Source organism: Pelecanus crispus, chromosome 1, assembly GCF_030463565.1.
Source record: "Pelecanus crispus isolate bPelCri1 chromosome 1, bPelCri1.pri, whole genome shotgun sequence".
Classification (NCBI taxonomy): domain Eukaryota; kingdom Metazoa; phylum Chordata; class Aves; order Pelecaniformes; family Pelecanidae; genus Pelecanus; species Pelecanus crispus.
The window spans coordinates 133,678,134-133,691,292 of NC_134643.1; the positions used below are offsets into that span (position 1 = coordinate 133,678,134).

Sequence of the window (13,159 nt, forward strand, 5' to 3'; positions counted from 1 at the left end):
GCTTTTTACATTTTAAATTTTTTTCATTGGAAGGATCTTAAAGGTCTTTTCCAATCTAAACGATTCTATGATTCTACGATTCTATTACTTCTCCTCTTAAGTAGCAGTTAGCATTTATTTTGAATAGTAAACTGATAACCAGTTCCTTTTTTGTTGCAATCTAACATGTTGGTTTTGACAGTGGCTCTTCCAAGATTGCCTGTGGGACCATGCAGTGTTCCTCAGCACCTGACTTTTTCAACTTCGGGTGGTATTACTAAGGTGGCTGGACCGTATGTTTGAGCAAAGTCTTTAATTTTCTGAGAGATATGAGTCCTGTTTCTGAGTACATTCATAAATTTTATGAGTATGTAGCACATTTGGATACTTTATGAACTGGTTTCTGAAAAAGTATCTATCGGGCCCATGCTTGTGTCACATTTAGTTTATTGTCAAGACTAATGAGAACAATATATTAAAAAAACTTCTGCATATAAGAGCAACTTTGATGCGATTCGTATTGAAGTCAAGTACTTGCAGTGTCCTATGTCAGCAATTTATAAAGTGTTTGATAAGTAATCTCAACCAAAGTGCTATAAAAGCAATTCCAGGGTATAAACTTGGGCCTGGATGGCATACTTTTGAGTGACAGTAGGAGAAGATGGCCTATTTGATCTCTGCAGGAACTGAAGTAGGAGCATATGACATTCTTACTGTATTTAAGATTGTCGTGGTTTAGCCCCAGCCAGCAACTAAGCACCACGCAGCCGCTCGCTCACTCCCCCTACCCCGATGGGATGGGGGAGAGAATTGGAGGAGTAAGAGTGAGAAACACTCCTGGGCTGAGATAAGAACAGTTTAAGAATTGAAATAAAGTAAAATAGTAATGCTAATAGTAACAGTATAATAATGATGATAATAATAATAATGATACACGAAGCAAGTGATGCACAATGCAATTGCTCACCACCCGCCGACCGATACCCAGACAGTTCCCGAGCAGCGATCGCTGCTCCCCGGCCAACCCCCCCCAGTTTCTATACTGAGCATGACGTCATATGGTATGGAATAGCCCTTTGGTCAGTTTGGATCAACTATTCTGGCTGTGCCACCTCCCAGTTTCTTGTGCGCCTGGCAGAGCATGGGAAGCTGAAAAAGTCCTTGACTAGCATAAGCAGTACTCAGCAACAACTACAAACATCAGCCTGTTATCAACATTCTTCTCCTACTAAATCCAAAACACAGCACTATGCCTGCTGTTAGGAAGAAAATTAACTCTATCCCAGCCGAAACCAGGACAAAGATCTGCTTAATATATTGACTTACTGACAAGGGTGTACTCTGTCTTCTGAGAACATGTCTAAACCCTGAGTTCTTTTTTAAGTTTAAACAGAAAGAGTCTGATTCTAGGAAGGAAGGGTTTTTTTTTTTTTAATTCCTTATAAATTTGCTACATGACTTCTATTACTGTATGCTCATCAGACACACCTCGGTTCCTCCTTTAGTACTAAAGTACATTTTGATTTTAAAAACGTGTTTTTCACTTTTCTTTGCTTTTTGGCTTTTGGGTATTTTTTTGAGACAGAAATCTGAATAAATCAGTGTATCAGCTACTTTTACCTTTATTTCTGTAACGGTATCTACATTTGTCTCTCTGGCTGTGATCTTTCTTTTGTTAGTGTTAGAAGTCTTTATTTGGGCAAAATTCAGGTAAGCTTTCATTTTTCCTCCAACAAAATATAAATGAGCCTTGAAAAGGAATAAATAATAGTTCCAGGTGGCTGTCTTGATGTGCAGATCTGAGCTGCAATCTGAGCAACAATCTGAGATTGTTCCTACCTAGATCTAGATGAAAACATTACATGACTTCACCAATACAGCGTCTAAATTAAAATTATTTAATTTTTATTACGATAATGGAATTATTTTTCTTTTACCAGAATTGAAGGGAAGACAGAGGGAACAAATGTATTATTTTTTTTCAATTGGTGAATTTGAAAAAGTCAGTGATTCAAATTAATTGATTATTTTTAATGACAAACTGTAAAATCTGAACAGAAGTTGATTTTTCTCCAAAAAATAGCATTTCTTTAAAAAAAAAAAAAAGGTTAAGTTTAAAAAAACAAGTTTATCTACAATTCAGAATTTGCTGGTGATCTCATAATTTTTTCAGTGATATTTGTCTTTTTAACCTGAAAATGTATTTATGGTGGGAGTGTATGCATCTTGCTAGGAAATCCAGGAAAATACCAAATATTTTCAGGATGTAAATCTTATTCAGAGACCCCTCGACACAGGCATCCTGTTCAACTTGGCTTTTGATTTTGGGATGCAACAAACTTTGCCCCAGAGACACCAATCAGTATAATAGTTAAAGTTGCTATTTTGAAGGATTTTGTTAGAAATGTCTTCCTTTTTCAGATTCTGAACATCTGCCAGTTATTTGCTTATTTTGCGGCAGTCAACATGCATTATAAACATTGTCTGAAGTAACTCATAGCAGAACATACTTCTGGGTGTTGCTGCCCCTGTGGTTCAGGTTGTTCTGGAAGAACTGAAAGTGATGGAAATTCTTTGAGCTGAAAACTGATGAGGATAAAACTTTTCCTCTTATGTCAAATTCCTCACAAATGCAGTTCTCCAATACAATACCATACTGAATGGTTAAACGTCTCAGTGTGCAGGTTAACAATAACAAGTTAATAGACCAGAAGTAATGCTATACATTTTAATTTGGCTGTTGGATTTTGGGTATTCATGGAAGCACAGTACTGGTTTTAAAAGTCGAGGTCCTAGTGTTGTGGTTGGTGTCGGTGTGAGCAGGCAGCTGAGGATTTTGGGTTAGAGGGTCAGAAGAAAAAGCGCACTGAGGGAGACTGTAGCACCGTGTTCCCCTCAAGACCTTGCAGTGGGCTGCGGTTGGCAGCAGCTCCTTTCTGCAGCCACCCTGGTCCTGAGCCTGACAGCTTTCCTCACCATATCAGGCCTTTTGGCAACAGCTGTTCAGGGCTACCTGAGCCTCTGTGGCTCTGCCCGTTGTTGCATTTAGAGGGGGGTCCATTCACACAGGGAGGTGCCATAATGCTACAGATGGTAGCTTTGGCCTGCTGGCTTCTCATCAGATACCCGAACGTGTGGTACCCCTCATACCGAGCAGGGTTGTGGTTATAACATCATCAGGAGGATAAAACTAACTTGTCTCATGGCAGTCTAAATCCAGCTTGTGTTCATTTTTTAATGGGTAAACCAGCCAACACTTGGTGAATTCGGTTTTGTGGTGACAGGAAAAGCCAACATCAAAGGGTTGAAGTAACTTTGCTAATAGTTGACTGCTGCAGGGTGGTTTTCTCTGTGGTAACTTTTCTGACATCTCTTGCTTGAAACCTAGAAAGTCAGAAGGTCCTGAGGCCACACTAGCATGGTCTGTATTCCCACTGAAAATCACCATTAAGTGTACTTTTGCCCTTTATGCTCCCCAAGTTTCTGTCCTCCCTGGGCTTGCCTCAGGACACCTCAGCTAGGAAGGATTTGACACAAGTATGTGCAGAATCACTGGAGCTTTTTCAACATTCCCTCTTGCATAATGCCCACTGGCTCCCACTTAACCTGCCCCTGATTAAGAACAGTTAATTGCAGCAGATCTTGCACTTTAACACCTGAAATAGTCTAAATTCCTAATTGAAATCTCATTATCTTTAGAACTTTGAAAAGGAACCCTAAAACAATTATGGTTAGTGTTCTGCTTGAACCAGTTTTAATAATGTGTTATATATGAGGCCTGTAGTTTCTGCTTTATGTTCTGTTGTTCTCTTTAGAGTTTAATAAGATTTTATGTTGGTTTAATTAATTGAACATCATGTTATGAAAGTGATATACCAATTATTTTTCACCAGAAATCAAAGGTGTTATCAACAAAAACATGAAATGTCAGAATTTATTTTAAAAAGAAAAAAAGGTTGCAAAAATTATTTGTGACAGAAGGAATTAGGATAATGTATAGAACCAAAAATAGTTTCTTTTAATTATAAAATACTCTTAATTTTTATTTTAAAAGGGTTTGGAAGAAGATTGCATATGTTCATGTATTTGAGAAAGGGTGAAATTATATATGAATTCCATAGGTGGTAAAATATGAGATGTCTTATTGTTACATGTTGGTGCATTGAAACCTTAGATCCTTTTCTGTGAAACAAATACACAGTCTTGTATGTACGAATAATTTTTCTTCTAGGAATGGTCATTTATAATTAACAAATCTCAGTATGCTTCACTGTGGGTTGGTGACAGAGAAAAAAACCTTGTCCTTTCTTCTTTTGTAAGATGTTTTTTCTCCAGGCTTTGAGACAGTTGTGCAGTTAACCCTTTGGGGCTGCTTGTTGTACGAGAAAATCAGTATTAATTTGAGGTACTGGGATAATAGTACTGGGACTAACAGAGGTAGATGCTCTCCAAATTATCCAGCAGGACATTCAGATCTTGCCCGAGTAAGTGAGTGGAAGTAAATGTTCCTGCAGAGGATGGTGCTGCCTTTGTGATGCTACTGTTTCACCTCTGGCAAATGGGGAGAGGGCAAAATTAGACATGCTGAAAGTAGCAGCATAATTATTTTGCTGCAGAAAGATTGCTGAAAGATTGACAGGGTCAGTGTGCTGATGTGCAGGTGTGATGGGATTAGACAGACACTCATGGAAATACAGGAGTCAGGACCTGGGTATTTGTTGGGCACAGACTACCTTCTAAAACATAGAAAACTGTGCTAGTTTGTAATGGGCCTGATGGTTTCACTTTCAGAAAATTGTGTGTATGACTACATGCACATTTATGCTATTTCCCTCCTACTCACCCAACCCTCAGATACAGAATTTTCAAAGGCAGATATGTAAGCCTGTTCTTAGACATCTCAGTGGAGGGGGCTGATATTCTGACATACAGAACAGTCACCGCTCCCACTTCAATATGTATGCTTTGTTTGCTTTGTTGCACTCGCTTACCTGAAAGGTAGTACAGGCTATGGTAGTAAAATAAGTATCATACAGTTATATACAGTAAAAGTTATTTATTGCTGTGGTTACTAGGAATTTTTCTGCCTTAGTGTAACCTCAAACTAACGTGGTGTTTCTTTCTATTTAAGCTTTCCATCCTAGATATAATAAGACAAATAGACAAACAGTAAAAATAACAGTTTCCATTAAAGTTACTATTACCAGAATAGTTTCTACTTCTCTAGTCTAATGGTAAGGATTTGACTGGATCAAATCCTAAATGAAACTATAAATGTAGAAAGCTTTGTATGTTTAAAGATTGGTTTCTTTATTTTATCTATTTATTTGTGTTTTCATTACTTATAAATGAAAGTAGTCACTCAGGGTTTTTCTCAGTCTTCAAGAAACACGCCAAGAAATCCATAAACTCCCCCAAAACACATGGAATTATGTAACAAGTTATACTTAGTTATAATTGAATACTAATTAATTGCTAGAGTTCTCATAAAATTTTGCTTGATTATTTCCCTATGAACAAGGGAGAAATATAAGGCCTTGTGCTATGTCTGAAAAGCCAGCCCTGTGAATAAGTATCCGCACAATAAAGACTTGAGCATATGTCCAAGTGATTGGGTTGCTGCTCTTAAGAGTTACTACTCCATAGCTGAGGCAGCTCATTGTTAATGAAATGAGAAGCCCACACCATATTTTCACAGTTACTGTCTGTCAGCAAGGGATGGCTACATCCTTAGACGCACCATGTAATCTCTTGCAACCTGAAAATAACCTAAATTGAAGGTTGCTTTGCCTGTTTATAATCTTTTCTGAAGACAGGGTCCAATTCACTAAATAAAGCTTTTGTATCTTCTTTTAGATGAAAGAACCTTTCAAGTGCGAATTTTGGTCCCTTCTTTGTTCTGGGACTTGTAGAATTTAAAACCATAACAGTGATAGATGCAACTTACACAGATTGTTTTCTGCAGAACAAAGTTATACTTTTAGCTTCCACTCATCAACATTTGATTCTCTGTTAGAGGACTAACTCTTATCCTTTGTTATCTTGAAAAATGTGTTTGGAACCTAGAAAAGCCTTAATGATATTCATAAGCTTATCTTCCCAATAGAAAAGACCTTTTTATCTTTCCTTTTAATCAAGTAATTAGCATGAAACTCAGAGATGTAATCATACCAGACTGGAATTGGGGTCATGCCATAAGCTAGCTGAATAGGAGGCTTCATGGCATGATGATGTATAGCCATTTCACAACAATGCTTTTAACTCAATACGTCTGCCCTTTAATTACATTTTAAAGCTCATTTGAGAAGTTTTTATCATTATGTAAATTGCTCAGTAAATGCTCTCTTTCTAAGACCCAATAAAAGTTCTGCTTATGGACTCAGAGAACACATTATTTAAAAGCTTGATGGAGGGACCAAGAGCTTCTTTCCCACTTTGTTCATTGTGAGAGAACTTGGTTGTGTTAGCTAAGGTGGTCTGTATGATAACAAAATGTTATACTCATCACTGTTAGATTCTCACTGTTAGATTGTTTGGAAACAAAAAATAGGTCCCAAGATCTTATCTCAATTAGTTGTATTATGATCTGATTAAAAAAAAAAAAGGGGGGGGGGGGAAGTAAAACTCAACAACCAGTTCTTAAAAGAACTATGACATTTAAATGAGGGAACTCCAGTTGGACCAGTAGTGTCTTGCAAAGCAAAAAATGTACTTTTTTGTTTCATCATTAATCTAAATCACAGTATTTTCAATCTAGAACAAGTGATTACTTTGTTTTTTGTTTTTTTTTTAAATACATTTCTTTATGTTCAAATACTTTGAAGATAATGACTAGCTCACACAGACAGGCTGTCATAAAAAGTAGTGCAAAATGGCCTTCTATTGCCAGAAACAAAACAAGTAGATCAGGAGCACCTTGCAGAGTTTACCACTCATGCTTAAAATGCATTGGACTTGCTGTCCTGTAGCTGTTACTTCAACATCAGAACTATATCACCCACATTATCTAGCAGACAGAAGAAGAAGCCATGATCCTGAAAGAGGTGCCATGTACATGGGTCTTTGTGCCTCCAAAGGCTGCTGGAGTCTGCAGGGGCATAAAAAAAAAAAAAAAAATTAAAAAAAAAAAATCAAGCTTTCTGAACCCTCACACAGAGTTTAATGCTTTAGGCAGAATCAGAGATTTGCTGGAGATTAGATGTAATTAAATAAAAGCAAGTAGGGTGTTTAATTTGAAATCCAGTCCCTAAGCTGTGGTGGACAGAATTGCAAAATACAGACAGTGACTGCAGTTCCTATATCTGTAAAAGCCATAAGGAGGTTACAAAAAAACTTTGGAAGGGGAACCTTTTTTGGTTATACCAGCTGAACTCCCCTCTTGGTAAAAATTCACAGACTGTACCAAGCCCTAAGAGCTACTCTATCCTCTTCAAGTCCCTGGAGCAGAGACCTGTTCTTTATAGATGTGCTTTGCTCAGTTACATTGTTAGAACAGAAAAAATACTGGTTTGAAACACGGTTGTAAGTTCTGCCTTCTCCAGGCACCTGAAATGATGTTTAACCAATGAGAATGCAAAATAAAAGAAGAAAGAAACCCACATTATTGAGGAATTTTGAGATGACCACAAAAGAGCATAAAAATAATTTTTTTACTCACAGAAGGTTGTATTTTAAAGAGAGGAAGGAAGGAAGGAATGAAAGGAAGGGAAGCGGGAGGAAAAAGAGGGGAAAGGAAGGGAGAAAAGGTGAAGAGGCAGGAAAGGAAAAGGAAGAAAGAAAAAGAAACAAGAGGAAGAAGGAAAAGAAAAAAGAAAGAAAAAGAGGAAAAAAGAAAAGTAGAGAAAGAAAAAAAGAAGAAAAGATGGGAAAAGAAAGGAAGGGAGGAAAAAAGAATGGAAAAGAAAGAGGAAGGGAAAAAGGAATGAAAGAGGAAGGGAAAAAGGAATGAAAGAGGAAGAAAAAGTTGGAAAGGAAAGAGAGAAAGGTAAAGAAAAGAGAAAGAGGAGGAAAAGAAAGGAAGCGAGGAAGGAAGGAAAGGTAGAAAGGAAGAGAAAAGCTAAAAGGGAAGGAAGAGAAAAGGAAGGTAGGAAAAGAGAAGAAAAAAGGAAGGGAGGAAAAGAGAAAAAAAGGAAAATTATTACATTATTCATGCCATATGTACCATATGAGAGGTTTAATTAAATATGCTACCAATTTAAGCTATTTAAGATGTTTAGCTGGGGTTTTTTTGAGAAATTATTTAGGGGAAATATGCTCTGTTAATATAAATATGAAGGGGACAATTAGTTCAGCTAACTACACACAGACTAACAGACAGAGAGGGATTATAGAGGTCTAGGATCTTTGTTTTGTTTTGAGTAATTTTATGATAGCTTTCTAGCTTTCAGTATTAGTATTACAGAAATAGTAAAGTATAGTACTTCTGAGCTACGTATAACCATACAGGTATTACTTGCTGATGCTTTGACTACATGTATGTAATTATGCAGACTGACTTTATTTTTTTTAATTGCTGTCAGTAAAGACCATTTTTTTTCCTCTTTGTTGATTTCCTTTAATCAGATGGTGCTGTCTTTAATTTTGTGAGCCCTCATACCTGAATTAATGCCATTTATTTCATTAGTGACTTTGTACGGTACCTAGAAAATGTAAAATGCTTCATTGGAAATGAAAGGCACAATTCTAAGGACGGAACTGAGTTTGTACAGGAGGATATAAGTGCTTTAATTTCTTTGAATTATTACATAATTCACTTTGTTTCTGCCTTGTATAAAAGATAAATGTTTTGTCATCAGTGTTGCATTAATTTCCGTGGCTTAGTCTCACTCATGTATAGTCCAACCAGTGTAACTAATTCCTTCTTTCTAGGACTTCATTTTACTTCCAGCCTACCAATCCCTCTCTGATGTATTGCCAGAATAATGGCAGATTTTGCCATGTGTCATGTCCTTTATATGCCATGCCTGTATATTGCATGTGGGATATGAAAGATATTGACACTGATTAATTATTTCTGATAAAGTATCTCAAACCATATCGAATTCTTATAGGACCATCTCTGCCATGTGGAGGCTGACAGGACTTTCAATAGGCTAGGTTTCGCAGCAATGGCTCTGCTGTGGTTTACAGGGCTCTGTGTAAAATAAAACATGTGGAGCCACAGGTGAATTTCTTTTACCTACCAAGAGGATTAGGGCAGTGAGGATGTGTGCCTCTATGGAGAATGCTAGCAGTAGTTCCAAGGGGGAGAACTGAGCTGGGCAAGTGAGAAATATATTCATGCCCTAGCTTTATGGCAGTATTGGGTGTGCTGTCTTACAGCCTTAGTGTACTTCTCCCTTGAAACCATGCATAGAGGTTTCAAGGGCTCAGGACAAAAGCAAAAGTGCCAGAGTGAATTTCCTCACCCTGTTTTCCCAAGAAGATTGTTCCCCTCAAGACAAGTTTATTTATCTCTTTATCATTCTTAGCTCTGTGACTTAGTTCTAGGTTTACTCTATATAGAATAATAATGTAAATACACTTTTTTTTAAATGTGTAGAAACCTATAATATCTATTCAGCAGTGCTTCCATGAACAAATATTACGGTACCTTTTATCATCTAACTATATAATTCTTAATAAATCATAGAATCATAGAATGCTTTGGGTTGGAAGGGACCTTTAGAGGTCATCTAGCCCAACCCCCTGCAGTGAGCAGGGACAGCTTTAACCAGATCAGGTTGCTCAGAGCCCTGTCCAACCTGACCTTGAATGTTGCCAGGGGTGGGGCCTCTACCACCTCTCTGGGCAACCTGTGCCAGTGCTTGACCATCCTCATTGTAAAAAATTTCTTCCTTATGTCTAGTCTAAACCTATTCTTCTTTAGTTTAAATCCATTTTTCCTTGTTCTGTCACAACAAGAGGATAAAAGAGGATTTCACCCAAACTCTTAGGCAAATCTGCTCTTGATGGGGTTGCAGTTCTTTCTAAGTAGTTCAGCTCACTATAAACAGTAACTTGTGATCAAAAAGATGTGGATTTGAAAATTAACTTAGGCCAATAACCAATACTCATTAATGAGTTACTGTAGCCAATGTATTCTTTCATTATTTGTTTTTCATTTTTCATCCTCTGCGGTTCCTCCATGTGTTTGAACAAACTGGAAAACATAAAAATGCAGTAAATAGTCTATATTTAGTCTATATTCTGTGATTCTTGGTATGATGTGTAATGACAGCATACTTTTGTAAATATCTTAGAGTTTATGAAATGAAATAGATCTTCCTGCTTTATTCTTGTCAAGAAAAATAATGTAGTTCATATTGTTCTTTGCCTTGTATTTTTGAAACATGGAAATTACTTATTTCAGAAAACAAATAAAAGTTGTATAGATCTTTTTCTTATATGTACTCTGCTTCTCTTGGGATGGGAAGGAGTCACAAAGAAAGGATCTGAAATGCACCAAGCAAAATGGAGTAAATACCTTTGTGGTTGTCTTGCTTCTTTGTCAGCAGAGGCTTCCTGCATAGCTGGAAGAGACTACTTTTAGGAGCATTAGAAGACGTGCAGTTTACACAAGTAATTCGGAATAAGAAAAACCACATCTTGAATACTAAGCTTTTGATAAGAGTGCTGCACTTCCCATGTTTGCCCATTTAATTACCTGTCCGGATTTATTGTGGTATTATATAGTACTCTGAAATAAAAAGGGTATGTCTTGATTTTATTTTCAGAAATACATAAGTGTCAGGATAAAAGCATGGAATGTGTAGGCTATGAGACACTTTTTCTAAAACCAAGAAAAATGTGGAATTGCATTTATTTTTTTAATTTTGTGTTATAAAATGCGATGAGTGTATGTGCAGTAAAACACCAAGGGGGCATAGATTTGACAGCTTCCTGTTGTGAATAGTTACTCAACGTACATGTTTCATGGTACATGTTCTTGCTGAGGAAAAGGCAGCTGTTTCCATCACCACCCTAAAAACTACACATGTTGTGCAACAGGTAGTACATATTGTTTCATTCAGCAATAGATTTATCAGTTTTTAAATGTGGAAAGACCTTAGAAGTATACAGACATTAAAAGTGAACTCTCTTTACTGTGAACTTTACCCTTTCTTACACACTAATTTGGCTGTTTACGTCAGGTTTGTGATACTTAACCTAGCTTAAATAAAACCTCCAAATGCATACATGTAGAGAAAGACATTTGGTAATAGAGTATTCTTCAGTCAAGCAAACAAAAACAAAATATCCCAGCTGAAAGCTGAAGCTAGCAACATTCAGACTTGAAATAAAGTACAAATTTTCAAGTAAGGGCATTCATACCTGGAGTATTATATGTAGTTATGTATCTTAATAATGACATTTTTTTAAAATCTAAATTGTCTATTTAACATCAATAAATAAATACAATATTTATAATACAGTTGCATTCTGCAGAATTAACTCTGATGTATTCCAAACTCATTCCTAACTACTGCTAGGATGACCACAGAAAAAGTAAAATAGTTGGATAAGAACTCCTCTACTGTACCAAAGACATTCCTAGCCCTCCTTGAAATTGCTCCAAATACAGTGTTAGTTGTTACTGCGCAAGAAATAGGGATCCAGCAAAGGACAGCAAATGACATCTGAAACAGCAGTAGGTGAACAAGGACAATGTACTCATGATTCAGTGCAGCTAACATTGCACTTAAAATATCAAATAAAACCAATTCAATTAGGAACACACCAAGTAGGCAAGCTGTGTGCTCCTCTCCTTCAAAGTCATTCTTCTAAAGAAAATTACAACAAATTTCCATTGGGGGCTATCTGTGATGCTCAGTTAGCGCTGGGTCTTGCTCTCAAGTGCTGTAAATCATTTCCCCTTTCACACTTCATCCGCAACACTCCCATTTCAGGCAGCAAGAAACCACCACCAGAAATCTTAGTGCCCAAGCATCCCAGGAGAAAATGCAGAGCTTTATTCACTAGGTCATTTTCTTTGGTTTTTTTGTGCTGCTTAGTTTGAAAGTAAAAATACTTTAGTGCGTATGTGGCTACATATAGAGTAAGTGTGTGCTCATGTATGTACGTGTTTAATTTTTTTTTTTTTTAACTTTTATTCTGTTTAAAGAGCTTGATTCAACCACTGTTCACTGCGAATGAATCCGTGACCTTGTGGAGCTGCAGCATGCAAACGTCTTGGAGAAGGGCAGCCAACATACAAAGGCTGCATTGAGTGTGTGGGCAGGCAGGAATGCTGGTACCAGGCAGCTCTCTGAAGAATGTTCTTTTGGCAGAAACAGCCATGCTAAAAATGAGGGGGAAAAAATGAATTAAAAATGTAGAGCTGGCCTGCAGTTACAAAGTGATAAGAAAAGTTGGCTGTTCAACATGAGCTGCCAGTTGCATATTCTAGGTCCTTGCTATTCTCAGGCCCTCCTACAGCCATGGCCCTGACCAGTGTTTTGATATAGCACAAAGTGGCTGTTTATTGCTATTGACTGCTGAGGCCTGTGCTCCGAAATGCGTTCTGTCAACAGAATGTAAGCGAACTTGGCATTTTAAAGCTCAGCTGCTGCAGACACGTAGATTTCTTGGAATTGCCATGCAGCAGGACCGGTGTTGCAGTCCCCAGCTCAAACTGAAAATGTTGCACAGGAAGACGTATCACGTGAAGGTCAGATTTACCTGAGATCCTGAGGGTTTTGTGGGGTTTTTCTTTCCTCATCAGCATAGTAAATATATCTTGTCCTTGCTTTGTTGCCTGTCAAAGGCTAAACTTCTAACTTTCTGAATTTTGTTCAGTATGCTTGGTATGGAAAAGAAGTCCTTATTCAATGCAAACGGCCTTCACGTGAAAGGGAAATATGGCTGCGTATACAGTACCTGGTATTGCCATAAAACGAGTAATCAAAACCTGTGCTAACTCTGTGTTACACAGGATCTTTCTACTCTTTTGAGAAGTGACATTTTCTATGGTTTTGTGAGAAATCACACCTATTGTTTTCTGTTGCTTCTGTAGGAACTACAGGCAGAAATCGATGCTCATACTGACATCTTCCACAACCTGGATGAAAATGGGCAGAAAATCCTGAGATCCCTGGAAGGCTCTGAGGATGCAGCACTATTGCAGAAACGTCTGGATAACATGAACCTCAGATGGAGTGAGCTTAGGAAGAAATCCCTAAACATTAGGTAGGATCTGAAC

At 37.4% G+C, this 13,159-nt stretch overlaps 1 protein-coding gene across 3 annotated transcripts in view; it reads left to right on the forward strand.

Annotated features, from left to right (window-relative positions):
- The window catches only part of DMD (dystrophin), a 1,232,979-nt gene that overhangs the window by 1,014,253 nt on the left and 205,567 nt on the right, over positions 1-13,159 (forward strand). For all 3 annotated transcript variants that reach the window (XM_075717957.1, XM_075717963.1, XM_075717968.1), the window contains one exon: positions 12,974-13,146. In XM_075717957.1, the coding sequence (XP_075574072.1) occupies positions 12,974-13,146 (173 nt within the window). The remainder of the gene's footprint in view (positions 1-12,973; positions 13,147-13,159) is intronic.